General features: G+C 38.6%; 1 protein-coding gene across 1 annotated transcript in view; it reads left to right on the forward strand.

Annotated features, from left to right (window-relative positions):
* Positions 1–314: 314 nt before the first annotated feature.
* LOC309635613 (olfactory receptor 10J5-like) overlaps positions 315–21,648 on the forward strand; it is a 33,005-nt gene continuing 11,671 nt past the window's right edge. The window contains 1 exon segment of the mRNA XM_082407109.1: positions 315–21,645. Coding sequence (XP_082263235.1) covers positions 21,364–21,645 — 282 coding nt within the window. The 5' untranslated portion in view covers positions 315–21,363.

Raw genomic sequence — 21,648 nt, forward strand, 5'->3', positions numbered from 1 at the left:
TTACTTGGAGATTGGAGAAAGGTCAAAATTCAGAAGCCATTGTTTAGTACATTGGTTAATTACTGACTTGGAGGAGTTTGTTCCAGTGACAAAACTCCTTGGACCGGTGTCATCTTTCTCAGCTTCATATCTCCTGTGCCTAGCATCGCACCTGGCACAGGGTAGTTGTGAAATAAATAGCGGTTAATTAGGTGAATGAATGAATGAATAAGATGGTATGGGATATCAAAGTTGTACGGTTAGCTCTGAGAACTTTTCCATGTTTCACAGAGAGGGGTCTATAAGACAGACATAGCCTTTACCATTATAAAAGTCCTTGTTAACACACATTTCCATAAGTTCCCAGTAAGCATATCTGTGTAGTGGGGTGGAGTAATTTACTCACACGGTAACTCTCTGGTCTTCTACATGAGCCAGGACTCAACATGTAACAGGGAGAAAATGTTCTATTTAGTTTAAAACTTAGTCTGACCTGATAATATAAGTCATGCCTTTGGTTGATAACCTTCTGGAATAATTGGACACTGTCTGCTGTTTTCATCCTTTTCCCTGCATTTTCCAGAGACAGTGACCAGGTGTATAAAAGGGAATTTTAGTGAGGGGTCCTTGTTTCCTCTTGATGTCATTCTTCCTCCCACATGAGTCCAGCAGAAGGGGTATTAACTTTTAGCCCACCTGCCTCCTGGACTTCTCTCAGGGTCTGAGGTGACAAAGGCTCTCTCTTTGACCAGGCTTTAGTCAGGCTTCTCGAAGCCCTCTTCTTAACTAGGCTTTGACGTTGGGCTTCTGTGTCTGTCCTTGTAAGGCCCACATCACCCAGTTTTAGCAAGAATCCTGCCAAGTCAATTGAGAAACAATCTCCCACACTTTATATCTGATCACCCTTGATATCTAATCCAGTTCCTCATCCCCCACCCTTGATATCTGTTCACACTGGTCTGCCGTCAGCAAGAATTTTGTCAAGTCAGTTGAACCAGAATCTCCTTTACCCCATGCTTCCTCTTTGGAACATCCTGACCCCCACCCTGCTCCTGGGTTATAAATGCCCACTTGTCCATGCTGTATTTGGAACTGAGCCCAGTTCTATGCTGAGGTCTCTTCCCCCCAGTGCAATATTTCTGAGCAAGACCTATTTTTACTGCTTTACCTACTATCTGGCTCTGGCTTTTCTTTGGCAGTAGTGGTGCCGTGACTTGGATCAGATCAGATGCATCATTGGACCCCTGGACTTCTCACCTAGGCCATGACACCCAGCAACTTTGAAGACTCTGTCTTCATTCCTGTCTGATTGTTCAGGGTTCAGCTCTTGAACCAGTACCCCAGATGACAGTCCATTGACAAATTTTGGTTCTTAAGATCCTCAGTATACTCTAGAAGCTGGGTTAGAGGCCCAGGCTTCTTTCTTTGCAGGGTACCTACTGGACTGTAAGTCTTTCTTCCTGACTCTTTGTTTCGAGTAGAGATTCTTTCAATCCCTGACTCCTGGCCTTTGTTCTTTGTTTCAAATGGAAATTCACTTTCTGATTTCCTGGGCTAGAAAATTTCTTCCTGGCTCTTTTTGTCAAGTGAGGATCCACTCCTTGACTCCTAGGTTGGAATTTTTTTTTTCCTGGATCTTTTGAAGCCTCTGTTTTCTCTGTTTGATTCTGCTTCTCCCATGGGAGCTTCTCAGTCAACTGAAACCCCCTTCTTGAATCCCATATGACTATATGTTCTGCTAACTCCTGCTTCCTTTCTTGTTGGCATGATTTTACTAAGGTTGATATGGAACTTCAGGGCCTCTTTGGGAAACTGAAGATCTCCCCAAACTGGTTCCCCCGAGACCTCTCCCTTCCCATTGCTTCCACTCACCCTTTCTCCTTCATCACCTTCAATATTTCCTTCAGCTCCTTTGAATCCTTTGTGCCCCCCTTCAAGCCCCTCCCTCCCCCATCCTCTGTTCACCCTGCCGGGCCCTCTTCCTTCTCACTTCAGCCCCTCAGGCACTTGAACTTGATGCTCCCTGCCCCCACTCGGGCTCTCAAGGGACTTGGGGATGCCCAAAAGCAATCGCATGAGGTTGAAAAGAAAAATGAAGAAGGCCAATTGGAAACAGACTGGCTATTTTATCCACTCAGACTTTGGAGACATCTAGACAGCTGCTTCATGTTGTCTCAGCCTCTCACCTAAAATGTAGTCCTGTGTCCATACGACAGGGCAAAAGATCTTAAAAATCTCCACAAATCCTGCTAAAAGGATTTAACCCTTGTATTGAGTGGTTAACCTTGACTTGTTCTATCTGTCAGAAACACAGTTTAGATAAATAGAGAGTGTAAATACACCAGTGAGTTTTTGTATTACTGTGCATACCTGGCTCATGGCTAAAATTTTAGATGGAAAGGTATGAGATCTTTTTGCACCTGTATGTTTATGTATGTGTGTAAATATGTTACACATCTGTGATATTTTCCTACCTCTGGGTGGTATTACCAAATTTATAAAGTCCTGTAAAGGAGCTCTGTTTAAATCAGCTTAGAGGTAAATGAGTGTTTATGTAAATTAAATATTATCAACACTTCCAGAAATATAGGAACTAACCCAAATGCTTTTCAAGTTTTTGTGATTTGAGCAAATCTTTGAAGACTATTTTAATGCTGTTGACTGAATAAAAACAGCTATGCCTTCTGATTATCAGCACTGACTACAGTATGAGCATACATTTTTATTCTACTTGGGTTTACTGGTCAAATAGGGTAATATGATATCTACTAGATGTTTAAGATTATAAAAATTATAAATTCAATCTGAAAACAAATGTACAAGTAAAGATGGAATAAAAATGAATTGCTTGATATCCATTGCTTTATGTAAATCAAGCACAGCAGTAAAACAAACAAAAAACTCCCAAGCATTTAACTTATTTTTTCAGGTTTTTTTTTTGTTGTTGTTGTTTGTTTTTTCCCTGACACTTGCCTAACATGCGTGTGCTGTAAAAAGAGTTAACAGGGAAATAACTGGAGATGATGGCCAGCTTTGTGTAATGGTTTAATATGTCTGCCTAAAAATAGTTTCCAAAATCTTTTTTGGTAACTTACAACCTTAGAGTTATGCTAAGTTAAATAACAGATATTCATTAAACATCTCAATCATTTCTAAGTAACATAAACTGCTGAAACATTCATTACTGAACTTACATTTAAGTTTATATGCTTTTGGCTTTTACATTTTTTTTGGTATAGAGAAGCTAAATATATTTGAGTCTGTCAACACGTTCTTTTTACCATATTAAAAAATATGAGGAAGCATGGACGTATAAAACTGTGAGATGGTATATTAAAAAAATTTGCTAGTCTATCACAGAATGCTGGTATGGGACAGGCAGTTCACAGCTGTCTACTTCCTAGAATTTTTTCTGTAAAAGAAGGGTTACTAATGATTAAAATATTATAATCAGTGTATGAAAATAAAACTACCAAAAATAATAAGGGGAACAACTTTTTAGGCAAAGTATACAAAAAAGTAGGATGTGTTTTTCATAAGGAAACTTTTGCAAGGTATGAAGCATGTGTTTTCATTAAGGGAAAAATAGAATAATTTTGTCCTGAAGTGAAGTGACTGGTTGTCCCAGAGTGAGAAGGAAGATAATAAAGGGAAAAAACCTGAATGAATATAGAAAGTTGTAGGAGGTTTAGAGGAAAAGTAATTTCATGTGTGGTTAAGCTGGCTGAGATTGAATGGATTTATTTATAAGGTTTTTTAAAAATGAGCTCAAAAATATAAGGATGCAAAACTAGAATCTGTGTTTCTTTCTATTAATATAACAGAGTTTTCTTGGTTTGTTGGTCTGTTCTTAATAGATCCTAAAAGATTTTTCTTTACTTTTTAAATCATCCACCTAGGAAACAAAGATTCTCTGTCTTATCAGCATAATTTCCTGTGCCTTATGTTAACATTATTCTTGATTATTTAAGAGAACCAAGTCTTATCACTTTTAAAAGAGCTAAGGTTTTTTTTGTTTGTTTGTTTGTTTTACAGTTTTGACAATTTTGCCTTCCCCAAATCAAATCCTAAATGAAATCTTCTTGACTCCAAACTGACTTTGAGATTTCCTAGAGGGCCCCTGGAAAGTCTCAGAGGATTTGTTCTCTCACCTTGTAAAAAGAGAGATGTTAAACTAATTTGGTTTATTTGATAGGTTGGATTATATGGAAAGGCATTGTCAAATAAGAGATGTTAACTTAGGTTATATTTGTATGGGTAAATATAAATGTAAGTATTTCAGAAATTGAATTAATTTCCTAGAAATTGGTCAGTACTCTCTGTCTATGAAATGTCCAATGTAATGTTATCAGTCATAATTCTAATAATTATTTTAAAATGTTGAGTGTCATAGAAACAACCAAATATTCTTATTAAATTAACTCTTATCATATCTTACCCATGCTGTTTTAAGTCTTACATCACCCACAGATAGTTTCTATTTTGCTCTGGTTCTTCCCTGGAAGCATTTGCAATTATGTACAGGCCAGAATGCTTTGTCTTCTCAGAGTCCCTTGGAAAAGACTATGACAGGAACCTGGGCTACAGGATTCTGATGGCTTTGCTTATGTAACTTTGAAACCATACCACTGGACTGAGTCAGGATTTCTAGAACTCTAATAGAGAAACTGACAGGTTCATAAAACTGTTCACCCAAGATCAAGCAGAACAAGAATTAATTGCATGGGACTGAATGTATTGATAAAGAATGATTGTGGTTTTGGTTTGGGACATTGCTAGATTTTTAATGTTCTATATTCTGGATATAAGGAACCCCTTTCTCTTAGATTATCTATACTTGTAACAATTAGGAGAAGATACTTTTGTAAACAAAAATGAAACATTTATCTTTTCTCCCTCCCTGATTCCTTCAGAATTTGCCTTAATTTAATGTTTGCAGAAAGTTATCCTCATTATATTTCATTAAATGGAATAGGCAGGGTCATGTCTGGTTTTTATTTGAATACTATATTCAAAATATAAAGTCATGAGGAGATACATCATAAACAGAAAATATATGGTTAAGTCAGGAGATAGCAAAGGGAAGCTAAACATTCCCCATATCAATAAAACACCTGCCTACCTGGTTCACTTACCATTTCCCTCCTACTTGGTGGGGAGGCTCATGGGACCTGACTTGTAAGAAACCCATTGTGGCAGCTCTTCCTCAGTTTTTAGGAATTCTTTATAGAGAGGCAACTCTCTAGCGTGATCATCTGTTTCTGGAATCTTCTGTGTTCATTACATTGTGCTGTGCCTATGTGCCTTTCATCTGCTCCTGTTAAGTTGTCACTGGTTGTTTTCAACCTTTTTTTGGGGGGGGTTTGATTAAACTGTTGGGTTCTTCCTAAATTCTTGCTTTCTGATCTTCATTGACTCCATTCTCTGCAACCATGGCCAGTGCCCCTGTGACATGCTTAACTGGGACTCCCTCCTAAATCTAGCATCTCTTGCTCTTTTCTGTTTGGGAAAGGAATTGAGAGAGTTGAAACCCATTCTCCCTAAGCACCAACTAAGAGCAGGACAGTGTGCCATGTATTTTACATAAAAACAACAACAGTAATATAAACAATGTATATAGTATACTAATATTGTTAATTATAGTATCATTTATTACATGCCAGTCAGTAGGCTGAACATTTTATATGGTGGACCTTCAGACAGGTAGTCAAATCCTGCAGCAACCCTATTCCCTGCCAAAATTTGACTTCTACCGTAAATGCCTGGGAATCTTAGAGGGTTTTAAGCAAAGGTGATATGAGTATTATTCAACATGTAGTATTTTCTTGATGACTTTGGGACACTTATGTCACTGATTATTTTACAGTGCTCCAGGGGCTACTGGAGGTGAAGATTTGCCTTGAGTTATGTGGCCCCAGACAGCCCTGCTCCCCTAGTTTCCAGATGTGCATTTTATTAGATCAGGTCTGAGGATGTGCCAGAAGGAAGGAGGAGCCATAGCTCTTAGTGAGTAGAGCAACCCCAGACCTGCTCTACCTTTCTGTTCTATTAACTGTGACCCAGAAATCCAATTTAGCAGGCCCTCAATTAAATTCCATAGAAATAAACAGTTGTGAGTAGAATGAGAGTAAACTCCATTGAGGGAGAAGTCTAAAAACTTCTACTAATCAAGTGTTAAACCCTTTACTTTTTTTTTTCTTACAACAAATTTTGTTTTTATTATATCCTTGTTGTTCCTTATTTTCTGAATAATAGCACAACTCAAAAACATGAGCCTTAAATGGGAGGTATTTTGGGCCATGAAAAATATTGAACAAATGCTAGGAGTCATTGTACTTTTCTTGTAAATTAGGCAGCTCAGTAGATGGGAAATTCAAAGAAAACAGCAATAGCATAACACATAAGTATAATTGTCTTCAGAGGTAGTCTTTCCTGTGGGTAATTTTTCTTCCCACTATCTTTGTCCTGTTGGAGCAGAACTTCAACTTGACTCTGGAGCTTGTGAGCACATGATCCTGCATCCTACAGTTCAGTGCCCACCTGTCTGGGCAGATACAGGTCTAATGTAGATACCTTCATACACAAACAAGCCTTTTCTGGAGATGGACAGATATAAATCCCCAATCCCTCTCACAGAGGACTGGCTCTGATCAACCCACCTCTACAGGAATGCTGCTTCTGCCCCAGGACAATGTGGGGTGAGCCCTCGCAGAGTAATCCTGTCTCAGTCCCTTTATCACTTCAGGCGACCTGTTGACTCAGAGTTCGGCAACACCAGAGGAGGACTCCCTACTGGCACAGATGTGCACCAGGGCAAGGAACCCTTTATAGACCTTGGAGAAAATCTTGTCACCCCCAATGATAACATGGTACTCTCCAATACTAGGTTTAAAAATGATCATCTCATTATTCTTGGTCTGCAGCTGTAGAAGAGTCTAGAGGAGAGAGGTCAGGGCAAGCACAAAGGCACACAGTGAAGTTCTCCAGAGGTTTTTCCAGCTGTGTGATCAAGCTCACATGAGTGTTACTAGGCCATTTAGGAAAAATAAACACCTTCCTATTCATGTCTGTGAGAGAAAGAAGTGAATACAACAATCTTCAACTAAAATGTCAACAGGAGAAATCATAAATTCAGTCTTGTATTCAGCAATCTCTAGTCTTTTCTTCCCGTGGTCCCTCCCACCTTCCCTACCGCACAGACTCATATACACCGAACTTCCAACCTGTCTGAGCAAAGGCTTCTGGGAGATTGGTGAGAACAGAGACCCATAGCAGTGGCTACATATCCTTGGCCTGGGGCTGTTAGAGAAGCAGTGGTGACCAGAATAAATGTAGCACACACCATAGTGGTTGGTTATCTACGGAGCTTCTGACTCACCCATGCAGAGATTCTCATTCTTAGACCTCAGGCTATTCAGGGTTTATCTGCACCTCTGGGTGAGGATGGGGGATGGAGATCACAAATAATATGTGAGTGATTTTCCAGGCCTGCCCCCTGGTGCCGACAGTCAGAGCTACTGGTGGGGAAGGAAGGGCTGGAAAATCAGTGGGAGTTACTTATTAAATACAAGGAACTGCCAGAGCTCCACCTCACTGTGACCCAGATTCTGGTGCTGGGAAGAGAGTGGTGTGGAGCTGCGGTGTTACAGATGAGATGAGGGGCCATGCCGGCCACATCAGGAGGGCTTGACTCCACCCTCCAGGGGCCCCTCTGCTGATGGCTATGTGCTCTGCTGGGAGCTCCTGAGCCACGTGGGTGGGAGGGGGTGTCTCCCTGAGCTTGGGCCTCTCATGGGCTGTGGGTGCAGGGCCTTTTCTTCTTTTTTTTGTTCTGTGAAGTAGTCTGTTTGTGGGACATTCTGGAATTCTGGTTTCTGCTGTAGACACTGAATCCACTCCTCCCCTACTAAAGCAATATCATATGCCAGCACTTTGCTACAGAGATTCAGAGCAATGGAGGACACTGCCTCTGGTTTCTGAAGAATTGTCCTGACTCATCTCTCATCTGTCCCTCTTCTTTTCCCCTTTCTCATGACCCTTTCCCTCCCAGACCCTCATTCACTATCCTCAGAGATGTCAGAATCTGATAGTTTTGTTTTCTTCTGCCTCCAGCCTCTCAAAGTGAGGTTCAATGTCCATCTGTGGCAATACTGCCTTCACATCCATTCAGGTGTGCACTCACTACACACAATTTTTGTGAACATCTCTTGTGTGCCATGCAGTACTTAGGTTCTGCAGATAAGAGAGTGACTTTTTTGATGGGCTACATCCAGTGACCTCCATCTCTTTTGTAGTTAAACCATCATGTATTGGAGTTACAATAACTTAACCTTGCTCTCCTCTCCATATTTCAAACTGAAATTCCTTAAACACAGACATTATTCCATCTATTCCACTTTTAATCCCATTAAACTGCTCTACATCTTATTTTGGTTATTCTCCTCCTGCCCACTCCCCTTTTGTTTTGGTCAGCACTTCATCCCCTTTACTTCATCTTGCTCCCAACCTCTGGGACTGATTGCCCTGATTTAGTAACCACCATCCAGAAGCCTTTTTTTCCTTCTGTTCGAATCCTCTGAGCTGGCCAGACCCTAATTGCCACTTCCTGGAAGCTGTTCACCACATTGTCATTCCTCTGACAAACTTGGTGAGGTTTAGAGTTGGAGTTGGGCTTAGGTTACCTTTTGCATCTTGAATGAAATGCAGGCTCATTATCCTGGGGTCTAGAACCATTCACAGTTCTTTCCCAATCTACTGGTCTTGTCTTACTTCTTCCACAAATCCCACTGTGCACTCAACCTCTTCTACTTGTGGATACATGCCCTGAGTCTCTCCTTTAAATCCTTTGTTTCATTCTCTTCTCTGTAACCGAAGTAGCTTTCAGGCATATCTGTTTCTTAAAACCCCAGTTCTTAAAAGTCTACCTTATATGCCATTTTCTTCTTGAAGTCTCTCCTGATCTGGTAAGACGGGATGTTTCCATCTTCTGAATGTCATAGTGATGAAGGGCAAAGATTTTGGACAAATTTGGATTCCAAATCCAGCTCACTTATTTTCTAAATTTGGAAACTTAAGCAGGCATTCAAACTTTTGAACCTGTAGCTCCTCATGTGAGGACAGTAATATAACTGCCCTCCTTTGTGGGGTTTTAGTGGGTAGTAAATGCACATAGTGCTTTTTATAGAGTAAGTTCTTGAAAAATCATTATGACATTTTCTGGTATTACAATGTTGTCTCACAGTTATTTGTATTTTAATCTGAACATCCTTACAAAACCTTACAAAAGATTCTATTTTATCCTTCTTGTCTCTGGATCCCACCCATCATCTAGCACTTTTCCTCGTGTATGTTAGGGACTCATTAGATATTTCTTGAACTAAACAAGCAGTAATGCAAATTTGTAGCATTAAAAAAAATAGTGAAGAGACAATTAAGAGAAAAGAAGGGAAAATACTGAGTCAAGCACCTTGCTATGCTTATTCTCATGGATTAAAGATTCTTATCAGACTTCAGAGAATATAGCAGATGCCTGATACTTACAATTTCTCATTGTAGATCAACAAATTACCAGTGTAGTTTGTGAAGAACACACCAAACAAATAAGGTTCTTCCTTTTCCTCTCTTTAACTCTTTCCTTACTGAAAGATTTAGAGTTAAATCCATTATATGGGACCCAGCAAAGAAGACACTCACACTCAGAGGAGGGACTAAGTGGGGAACAGTGGTGACCAAGTGCAAATGTAGAGGGCCGAGGAGTGACCATTTGTATTGCAGGGAGCAGGAGCCAGTTCAGCGACTAGGAGCTGGAGTAGGGTGAGGAGAACATCTGTGCAGGTGAGGGACAGTGGTAGGAAGGGACTTTGGCTACACACAGGGAAGTGATGAAATAAGAAAGTATATTAAGGATAATGGGCATCTGATTTCTTACTGTTGGAAAAGAATTGCCAATGCGAAAATGTGGAAAACCTGAATATATCCTGTAGTGTTAGATGGAAATTAGAGGTATTGCTGTGAGCTCATGGTTTTCAGTGTGAGTGTGTGTGTGTGTGTGTGTGTGTGTGTGTGCACATGCGTGCGCCCAAAACTGTTTCCAATGTAAGTGCCTGGGAGCAGATCCGGACCTTGCCATCTACATACTGTATATCAGTAAAAAGAACCAGGGATGCTTGAGGAAATTGCTAATTCCGTGTCTGAGGCAGGGAAGGTACAAGAGAGAGCCTAGACTATTTTTTATTTATTTTTGCCAGAAAGGAAGGAAATCATCAAAGAATAATGTCGACCTGTCAAAAGGACACCAAAGCCAGCTTGAAGGGGATCCCACTGGAAATAATTTAATAATCAATATAAACTGAAAGTAATTATAACCCATTGAATAAAACAGTAAACAATGAAACTAAAATGATATAGATGAATAATTGTTTGATAAAAAACAGGATATTTAGATAGTTTCAAACTACCTCCCTGAAAAATATTAATTTAAAAGAGAAAGAGTAACTTCAGCGTAGAGAATTTTGACTTCTACCACCTTAAGCAATCCAACTGTACATCATTAGAAGTGGGATAATTCAGAACCATGTGCCTCTTGATAGCGTGCAGTGAAAGAACACAGCATCACTTCTGTCCTGCCAAAGATCCGTAACCTGAGTCTAATCATGAGAAGACATTAGACAAATTAAACTTTAGGGACTTTTGTTTTTCTCTCTCTCTTTTTTTAACATCTTTATTGGAGTATAATTGCTTTACAATGGTGTGTTAGTTTCTGCTTTATAACAAAGTGAATCAGCTATACATATACATATATCCCCATATCTCCTCCCTCTTGCGTCTCCCTCCCACCCTCCCTATCCCACACCTCTAGATGGGTCACAGATCACTGAGCTGATCTCCCTGTTTTATGTGGCTGCTAACTTTAGGGACTTTTAACAAAATACCTGACCCGTAATCTTTGGAAATATCCAGGATATGAAAGACAAGGAATGACTGAGAAACTTTTCTAGATTAAAGAAGGTTAATAAAGCATGCCAATAAATGCAAAGCTTGAATCTGAGCTGGATGTATGGTTGAGATACCTGGCAAAGCACTGAATGGGATCTGAGGATTGGATGATGGTGATGAGTCAATGTTACTTTCCTGATTGGGATGATTGCTTTGTGGTATGTAGGTGAATGTCTTTGTTTGTAGGGAATACTACAGTATTTGAAGGTGATGAGCCCTGTGTCAACAACTTACTCTAAAGGTTCAAGAAAAAAGTTCTTTGTATTGCACCTTCAAGTTTTCTGTAAATTTGAGGGAAAAAAAGGGATTTAGAGAGAAAAAGTGGTATTCAGTCCTGCCTGGGAAGCAGACGAGCCGCAGTAAAAAGGAAAGTAAGAGAAATAATTTGGGACGTGGAAAAAATGGGGATGAACATTTGCAGATTTTTCTAGATGGACATGCGTATTGGGTGATCAGTCACTCGAAGAGACTAGTTTCTTTGGGAAGTAATGTTCTTGATCAGGCAGAAGGAGGAGAGGTAAGGTGGGGGGCGTGTCTAATCCTCCTCTTGCTCTTCCTTTTCTAGAATAAGTTATCCTTTCTCAGGACCCTGGATGAAAACATTACTGGGTCAGGAAGAATCGAAGAAGGAATAGGGTATTCTCCATTTCAGAAGGGGAAGCATTGGAATTGTGATGTGCAAAACTGAATTCTGGGTCTTAATTTCTGTTTCCTGCCGGTAGGTGTTGAGGTGAGAGATAGTGGTTCTTGACTCAGTGTTTTTGTAGTTTTATTGTGCCGTGTAATAGAATTTCCTTTTTCTTAGGAAACTCTCACATAAGTATTTAAGAGTGTAGGGGCATGGTGTGTCCAACTTACTCTCAACTTAATTTGGTTAGAAATGATGAGGGAAATGGGGCAAAATATAAACACTTGGTGAATCCAGGAAAAGGGTATGTAGGAGTTCCTTATATTATACTTGCAACTTTTCTATAAGTTCGAAATCTTGTTAAAATAAAAATGTCAAAAAAGTGTGGGGGAAAGGGAATCAGTAATGGCATTGCCTCTGTCAGAGCTGAGAGAAACCTAGGCTAGGAGAAAGCAGAGATGTTGGAGATAACTAAAGAATTTATGAATGTGCTTCAGATAACTTGTAAAGTCAAGGGTTATGCAAGATATCAAGGCCACTATAAACTTAGGGAAAGACTGAAACAAGAGGTTACTGGATTTGAAGCATAAGGTAGAATAGGATTTGGGGCTACTCAAGAATTCCTTTTTCTGACTTCCACTGAAATGCTCTGGAGGTTTAAGGACATTTAACTGGATAGAAACAGACACCATAGTTGAGATGACTGCTTGAATCTGATCCTGGTGTGTGTGTGTGTGTGTGTATGTGTGTATTAAATCAGAGTGCATAATTCTAGGCTGATGAAATGGCCTTCTACCATAAGGTGTAAAGAGGAAGTAAAAGTACATTAAAGCCTTTACACCATTCTATAACTTCCATGAAGGAAAGAGAGGAATAAGCATAGATCAAATGGAAACATTAAAACATAATTTGCTACAGTCTCGGAAGAATCTTAAAGGATTCTCAGGGGAAAGGGACTTGGATCAGTCAACAGGAGTGGGCATGGGGCAAAGATAGGGAACTCTAGATGCCAGGAACATGCCATACCCGTTGGAAAGTCTCCCAGAAGGGATCTAACTACTAATACTCAGGCTGAGAAAATCTATCTTGCTAAAATGGAATTTATTAACAAATGTGTGTCCTTGGGAAATACTGGATTTATTTACATAAGTGCCCTCTCTTGGAAACACTATAGAGGCTAATCCTCTGTCTTCTAAAGTCCAGGATAGGGATAGAGAAACCATCTGAGAAGATGGTTTCAGGATCACAAAGCACCAACCACTTGGAAAAATAAAGAAGTCCCCTTTTTAGTAAGATCCCCTGACACCTGTCTGGAATCTGACTATACTGGTTCCCTTGAGACACTCAGGAAGTTTTGAGGAAAAGAGACCCAGGAGATCAGGGCTAGTCAACATGGCTTTTCCTTGGAGATTCCTCTCAAACCTGGGCCCCCTACATTGGGAGCGTGGAGACTTAGCAACTGGACACCAGGGAAGTCCCGGATTTTTTGTTTTTGTAGATGCTTTCAGATTAGTTTTGCAAGGTGCTGGAGATACCTGTATTGCTTTCTAACTTAAGCAAGCTCTAGTCCCTTGTGCTCCTGCAGATCTTTTGGGCCAGGATCTGGAGTTCTGGGGTGAGAAACTACAAAGTTATGCCAATTGGGCTCATGTCTTGGGAAAAAAAAAAAAAAGAACACAGCCTAGCAGATTCTTTCCCATCCTATGATCAAGTATTTTTCTTTCTCTGGCTTCTTCAAATACCTATAATATTCACACATTTTTAAACAGTCCCTGGCATATTGCAATTTGTGTTTCAAGATCTCTGGAGAAGAGGCAATAGAGTTTTGTTTGTTCATTTTCTGCAGGAGTAATTCTCCTGTAATACCATTTTTCAGGAGATTGGCCCAAGTTGCATATTTTAAATTCTTTTCCTTTCCTTAACAGATTCACTCAGATTTAAATAACATACATGTATGCACCCAGCATAGGAGCACTTCAATACATAAGGCAAATGCTAAGAGCAATAAAAGGGGAAATCGACAGTAACACAATAATAGTAGGGGACTTTAACACCCCACTTTCATCAATGGACAGATCATCCAAAATGAAAATAAATAAGGAAACACAAGCTTCAAATGACACATTAAACAAGATGGACTTAACTGATATTTATAGGACATTCCATCCAAAAACAACAGAATAAACTTTCTTCTCAAGTGCTCATGGAACATACTCCAGGATAGATCATATCTTGGGTCACAAATCAAGCCTTGGTAAATTTAAGAAAATTGAAATCGTATCAAATATCTTTTCCTACCACAACACTATGAGACTAGATATCAATTATAGGAAAAAAAAAACTAAAAAATACCAACACATGGAGACTAAACAATATGCTACCAAATAACCAAGAGATCACTGAAGAAATCAAAGAAGAAATCAAAAAATACCTAGAAACAAATGACAATGAAAACGCGACAACCTAAAACCTATGGGATGCAGCAAAAGCAGTTCTAAGAGGGAAGTTTATAGCAGTACAGTCCTACCTCAAAAAACAAGAAAAATCTCAAACAACCTAACCTTACACCTAAAGCAATTAGAGAAAGAAGAACAAAAACACCCTAAAGTTAGCAGAAGGAAAGAAATCATAAAGATCAGATCAGAAATAAATGAAAAAGAAATGAAGGAAACGATAGCAAAGATCAGCAAAACTAAAAGCTGGTTCTTTGAGAAGATAAATAAAATTGATAAACCATTAGCCAGACTCATCAAGAAAAAAAGGGAGAAGACTCAAATCAATAGCATTAGAAATGAAAAAGGAGAAGTAACAACTGACACTGCAGAAATATAAAGGATCATGAGAGATTACTACAAGCAACTGTATGCCAATAAAATGGACAACCTGGAAGAAATGGACAAATTCCTAGAAAAGCACAACCTTCCAAAACTGAACCAGGAAGAAATAGAAAATATGAACAGACCAATCACAAACACTGAAATTGAAACTGTGATTAAAAATCTTCCAACAAACAAAAACCCAGGACCAGATGGCTTTGTAGGCGAATTCTATCAAACATTTAGAGAAGAACTAACACCTATCCTTTTCAAACTCTTTCAAAATATAGCAGAGGGAGTAACACTCCCAAACTCATTCTACAAGGCCATCATCACCCTGATAACAAAACCAGACAAAGATGTCACAAAGAAAGAAAACTAGAGACCAATATCACTGATGAACATAGATGCAAATATCCTCAACAAAATACTAGCAAACAGAATCCAGCAGCACATTAAAAGGATCATACACCATGATCAGGTGGGGTTTATCCCAGGAATGCAGGGATTCTTCAATATAGGCAAATCAATCAATGTGATACACCATATTCAAAAACTGAAGGAGAAAAACCACATGATCATCTCAATAGATGCAGAAAAAGCTTTTGACAAAATTCAACACCCATTTATGATAAAAGCCCTGCAGAAAGTAGACATAGAGGGAAATTACCTCAACATAATAAAGGCCATATATGACAAAGCCACAGCCAACATCATTCTCAGTGGTGAAAAACTGTAACCAGTTCCTCTAAAATCAGGAACAAGACAAGGATGCCCACTCTCACCACTGTTACTCAACATAGTTTTGGAAGTGTTAGCCACAGCAATCAGAGAAGAAAAAGAAATAAAAGGAATCCAGATCGGAAAGAAGAGGTAAAGCTGTCACTGTGTGCAGATGACATGATACTATACTTAGAGAATCATAAAGATGCTACCAGAAAACTACTACAGCTAATCAATAAATTTGGTAAAGTAGCAGGATAGAAAAATAATGCACAGAAATCTCTTGCATTCCTATACACTAATGATGAAAAATCTGAAAGAGAAATTAAGGAAGCACTCCCATTTACTATTGCAACAAAAAGAATGATATACCTAGGAATAAACCTACCTAGGGAGTCAAAAGACCTGTATGTAGAAAACTATGATACTGATGAAAGAAATTAAATATGATACAAACAGATGGAGAGATATACCATGTTCTTGGATTGTAAGAATCAACATTGTGAAAAAGACTATACTACCCAAAGCAATCTACAGATTCAATGCAATCCCTATCAAACTACCACTGGCATTTTTCACAGAACTAGAAGAAAAAAATTCACAATTTGTATGGAAACACAAAAGACCCTGAATAGCTAAAGCAATCTTGAGAAAGAAAAACAGAGCTGAAGGAATCAGCCTCCCTGACTTCAGACTATACTATAAAGCTACAGTAATCAAGACAGTATGGTACTGGCACAAAAACAGAAATATAGATCAATGGAACAGGATAGAAAACCCAGAGATAAACCCATGAACATATGGTTACCTTATCTTTGATAAAGGAGGCAAGACTATCCAATGGAGAAAGGACAGCCTCTTCAATAAGTGGTGCTGGGAAAACTGGACAGCTACATGTAAAAGAATGAAATTAGAACACTCCCTAACACCATACCTGAAAATAAATTCACAATGGATTAGAGACGTAAATCTAAGGCCAGACACTATAGAACTCTTAGAGGAAAACATAGGAAGAACACTCTTTGACATAAATCACAGCAAGATCCTTTTTGACCCACCTCCTAGAGAAATGGAAATAAAAACAAAAATAAACAAATGGGACCTAATGACACTTAAAAGCTTTTGCACAGCAAAAGAAACCATAAACAAGATGAAAAGACAACCCTCAGAATGGGAGTAAATATTTGCAAATGAAGCAACTGACAGTGGATTAATCTCCAAAATATAGAAGCAGCTCAATATCAAAAAATCAAACAACCCAATCCAAAAATGGGCAGAAGATGTAAAGAGACATTTCTCCAAAGAAGATATACAGATTGCCAGCAAACACATGAAAGGATGCTCAACATCACTAATCATTAGAGAAATGCAAATCAAAACTACAATGAGGTATCACCTCACACCAGTCAGAATGGACATCATCAAAAAATCTACAAACAATAACTTCTGGAGAGGGTGTGGAGAAAAGGGAACCCTCTTGCACTGTTGGTGGGAATGTAAATTGATACAGCCACTATGGAGAACAGTATGGAGGTTCCTTAAAATCTAAAATTAGGACTACCATTTGACCCAGCAATCCCACTCCTGGGCATATACCCTGAGAAAACCATAATTCAAAAAGAGTCATGTACCACAGTGTTCATTGCAGCACTATTTACAGTAGCCAGGACATGGAAGCAACCTAAGTGTCCATCGACAGATGAATGGATAAAGAAGATGTGGCACCTATATACAATGGAATATTACTCACCATAAAAAGAAATGAAATTGAGTAATTTTTAGTGAGGTGGATGGACCCAGTGTCTGTCATACAGAGTGAAGTAAGAAAGAGAAAAACAAATACCATGTGCTAACACATATATATGGAATCTAACAACAACAACAAAAAAGGTTCTGATGAACCTAGGGGCAGGACAGATATAACGACACCCACGCAGAGAATGGACTTGAGGACATGGGGAGGGGGAAGGGTAAGCTGGGACGAAGTGAGAGAGTAGCATTGACATATATACACTACCAAATGTAAAATAGATAGCTAGTGAGAAGCAGCTACATCGCGCAGGGAGATCAGCTTGGTGCTTTGTTACCACCTAGAAGGGTGGGATAGGGATGGTGGGAGGCAGACGCAAGAGGGAGGAGATATGGGGATATATGTATATGTATAGCTGATTCACTTTGTTATACAGCAGAAACTAACACAACATTGTAAAGCAATTATACTCCAATAAAGATGTTAAAAAAAATAAGTAATGTACATGATTCGTTGTAAGTATTAATAAATTCTGTAATAGTTTCTTTCCTTCTAAATGCAATTCTTATTGCATCTTCAAACTTTTTGTCTTTTTCTTTTATTTGGAATATAATCTTCATGAATAAACATTTGCTGTACTATCTTTTCATTGTATATTACTCCATTTCAATGTTCTTATTTTCCCAAGAGGAGGATCTACAAATACACTTCTCTCTGTCTCTCTCATCTTTCATTGTCTCACACTGTTTTCTTCTTTGTTTTTGTTGACTTTTTACAAATTCTTGCTATCAGTGGGCTATATCAAGAATAATTTTAAGTGGTTTGCCCAAGACCACATATTTTGACATTGGCAGTTTCCAGATCAGGTTCCAGATTTTCCAAGTCCTAGACAATTCCCATGTTTCTTACATCACAATGAGACCTTAAGGAACTGTGGATCTAGCAGTGACAGATTTGCAGGCATAGAATCTTATTTGTGGCCAAATGAGAATCTTTTAAAAAATCAACTTAGATGAGCTGTAATAGATTACATAATATTATACTATACAATATTATACAGTATGATAAATACCATGCAGTGTAAATAACAACAAAATGCACCAATTTAAGTATACATTTTGGTGAATTTTGATAAATTTATGTACCTGTATAACTACCATCATAATCAAGAACATTTCCTTCGTCCCTAAAAGTTCCCTAGTGTTCTGTTGCAGTCAATTCCCTAACAGTTCTGGCAACTACTGCTTGTGTTCTTGCAGTATAGAATACAATTATATTTTCTAGAGTGTCCTATAAATGGAATTACACTGTATGCGCTCTTTTGTATCTAACTTCTTTGATTCAGTATAATGTTTTTAAAGATCAGTCATGTTGTTTGTATTAGTAATCTTTTCCTTTTATTGCTGAGCGGTATTTCGTTACACAGATACACCATAAACATTCGCGTTGTTTCCAGTTTCTGGCTTTTAGGAATAAAGCTGCTAGGAACATTCATGTACAGGTCTCTGTGTGGACACATGTTTTAATTTCTCTTGTGTGAATGCTTAGCAATAATATTGAATCATGGGATAAGTATATATTTACCTTTCTAAAAATATGCCAAACTGTTTTATAGATTGGTTGTACCATTTTACATGGCCACCATCAATGTTTAAGAGTTCCAGTTCTTTCACTTCCCTGACAATATTAGGTCTTGTTTTAAATTTTAGCCATTTGACTGAGTGTATAGTGGTATCTCATGGTGTTATTTTACATTTCTCTGGTGGCTAATAATGTTATGATGTTGATTATCCTTTCATGCACTTATGACCATTTGTATATCTTCTAATGTAAAATGTCTGTTTAAATCTTTTTCCAATTTCAAAAATGTGTCTTAGTATTGAGTTGTAAGAATTCTTTACATATATCTAAACTTTTATTCAGAATATATATTGTGGATATTTTCTCCCAGTCTGTGGCTTTCCTTTTCATTTTTCTAACAATGCCTTTTGAAGAATAGAAGCTTTATTTTGATGAAGTTCAATTTGTGATTTTGTCCTTTTATAGTTTAGCTTTTTATTTTGTATCTAGGAACTTTGCTCATTCCAAGGTCATGATTTTATCACATTTTTGTCTAGAATTTTTAGTTTTAACTTTTATATTTATGTCTTTGATTCATGTTGAGTTGTTATTTTGTGTATGGCATGAGGTAAAGTTTGAGGTTTATTTTTTTTCCATCTAGATATCCAGTTGTTCCAGCAACATTTGTTGAAAATACTATTATTGAGATACTTTAGAACTTTATAAAAAATCAATTGATCGTATATGTGTGGATTATTTTTGGACTGTGTTTTGTTTCATTGAGCTGTATGTCTATCCTTACACCAATACAATGCTGCCTTGATTACTGTAGTCTTCAATTGCAGTAGTGTATGTTCTTTAACTTTTAAAATTTTTTGAAATTGCTGTGGCATTCTTGGTTCTTTGCATTTCCATATACATTTTAGAATGGGCGTATGTTTTATTATCCTGACTAGAGGATTTGGTATCCTAATCTTATGAGGGTCATTGTGAATCCAGAAAATGGAATAGACAGTAGACATTATTTAAGGAAGAATTCCATTGAATGTGATGATGAGGTAGATATGGCTCCAAAATGCTGACCTTGATTGACTGGAATATGGGTGAGGTCATCGAGGAAGACAGAGAAGTTGAGATGGAGAGGCTTTTCCAAATATAAGAGGGTAGATGTTTAGTTTTTGAAAAAATAAAATTTATTATGTCAGCAAGACCCACAAGTAGAGAAGTCTAGAGGAAGGTACGTCATAAACTTGGAGAAAAGATTGTTGATGGAAATAGAGATCTGAGAGCAATTAACTTAGAAATTATAACGAAAAAATTGAGAAGAGCATGGAGAGAAAATAGCAAGGGCCAAGGATTGACCAAAGAACAACATTTCCAGTTACAATATAGGTGAAATGAACAGCTTCATGGAAGAGAACTGAGTGCTGAGAAGAGAGAAAAAATAGTGTGGTGTCATGGAAACCAAGGTCAGAGAATGTTTCCAGGAGGCAGGGTTTTCAGAAGTGTAAAATGAATCAGAAGGACAAGAGAAAGAGGAAAAAGCAAAGTCTGACAGTTTTAGCAGTGAAGACTTCTTTGACATTTGAGAGAACAGTTTTGTGGGAGGGACCGTGATGAAGCTGACTTTCAGGGAATTATGGGGGGTGGGAGAGGAAGTCTATTTCAGTAATTCTGAAAATGAAAGGAGGGAGAACAATGGAATGGTCACTGTAGAGAACCACAGGATCAGATGTATCCTGTCCACACAGGCTGTGTACTCTTGCTTTTCAACAGAGGGGACTAGTGCACTCTGTTTCTTGTAATTATATCAAATTCTGTGTTCACCATATTTTTAAAAATAGATAGCTAGTGGAAACCCACTGTATAGCACAGGGAGCTCAGCTCAGTGCTCTGTGGTGACCTAGATCGAAGTGGGGGAGGGAGGTCCAAGAGGGAGGGGATATAGGTATGCATATAGCTGATTCACTTCATTGTACAGCAGAAACTAACACAACATTGTAAAGCAGTTTTACTCCAATTAAAAAAAAAAAAAAATTGGTAGGCCAGTTCAGCTCCAAGTAGCTGGAAGACTCCTTTCTCCTCCTCTCTCAACTCTGGTTCTTACATTCCCTTGTCCACACCTTGAATTGTCCTAATCCTTTCCTATTACAGTGGAAACTAAACAATGTTCTCCCAATTACCCAACTCTTCTCCTGACTTCATTCTTAAAAGTACTACTGAAGTCAGCAAAAAAGATTACTGTGGTGGGACTTGAGTGAACTCTTTCAGTAGAGTGATCACATCAGAAGTTGTTCTGTAGTTGTTCTTTGAGGGTGTGGTGACATATTTGGACCACATTCTCTCTCTGAAATGAGGTTTCTAGATTCAGAACTCAACTGAAATACTGTGTAAAAGTTCTTGGTGGCCCTGTCACCAGATCCAGGGACTGCTTATCACAGTTCGTCATCTTCAAGTCTACTTCCTTCTGCTATATCCCCCTCGAAACTCTCATCTTTATCATTTTCTTGACATGCACCTTATTAGTGAGCCCTTTGTTCCTAGAGTTTGTTTTAAGTGGTGGGTATCATTACTGATAGGGACACAGAGCATGACTCTTTCCTGGCTGTTCTCTTCCCCTCCTAACATCACTATGATGTGTGTGTGGTGAGTATTTGCTTGGAAGTCTCCATGCACAGGGGAAGTTTGCTCCATAGTGATCATGTTCACATGTATAAGCCCCAAAGATACAAAAGCAGTTTTCTTTCTTTCTGTGCCAGGGCCATACGCATGAGCTTGTTGGTCACAAGGGGGGAATTGAACTCACTCTCTCAGTTCAGCTGTCATTGTCCCTTGCTGTGAAGTCCAATTGCTGATGGGAATTTTCCTCTTGACTGCTTCCATTTATTGCTTTAGGGCACTGATATAGTGGAATGCAGAGAAAGAACTTCACAGAAGTGGCAGAATTCATCTTCCTGGGTTTCTCTGTCTTTGGAAAGCACCAGATAACCCTCTTTGTGGTTTTCCTTACCATCTCCATTTTCACCCTGGCTGGGGACATCATCATTGTGACCGTCATTTGCGTTGACCTTCACCACCACATACCCATGTACTTCTTCCTGAGCATGCTGGCTAGTTCTGAGACCGTGTACACATTGGTCATTGTCCCACGAGTGCTTTCTGGTCTTATTTTTCATAACCAGCCTATCTCCTTGTAA

The sequence above is a fragment of the Balaenoptera borealis genome (assembly GCF_965194805.1).
Source record: "Balaenoptera borealis genome assembly, chromosome: 1".
Taxonomy (NCBI): domain Eukaryota; kingdom Metazoa; phylum Chordata; class Mammalia; order Artiodactyla; family Balaenopteridae; genus Balaenoptera; species Balaenoptera borealis.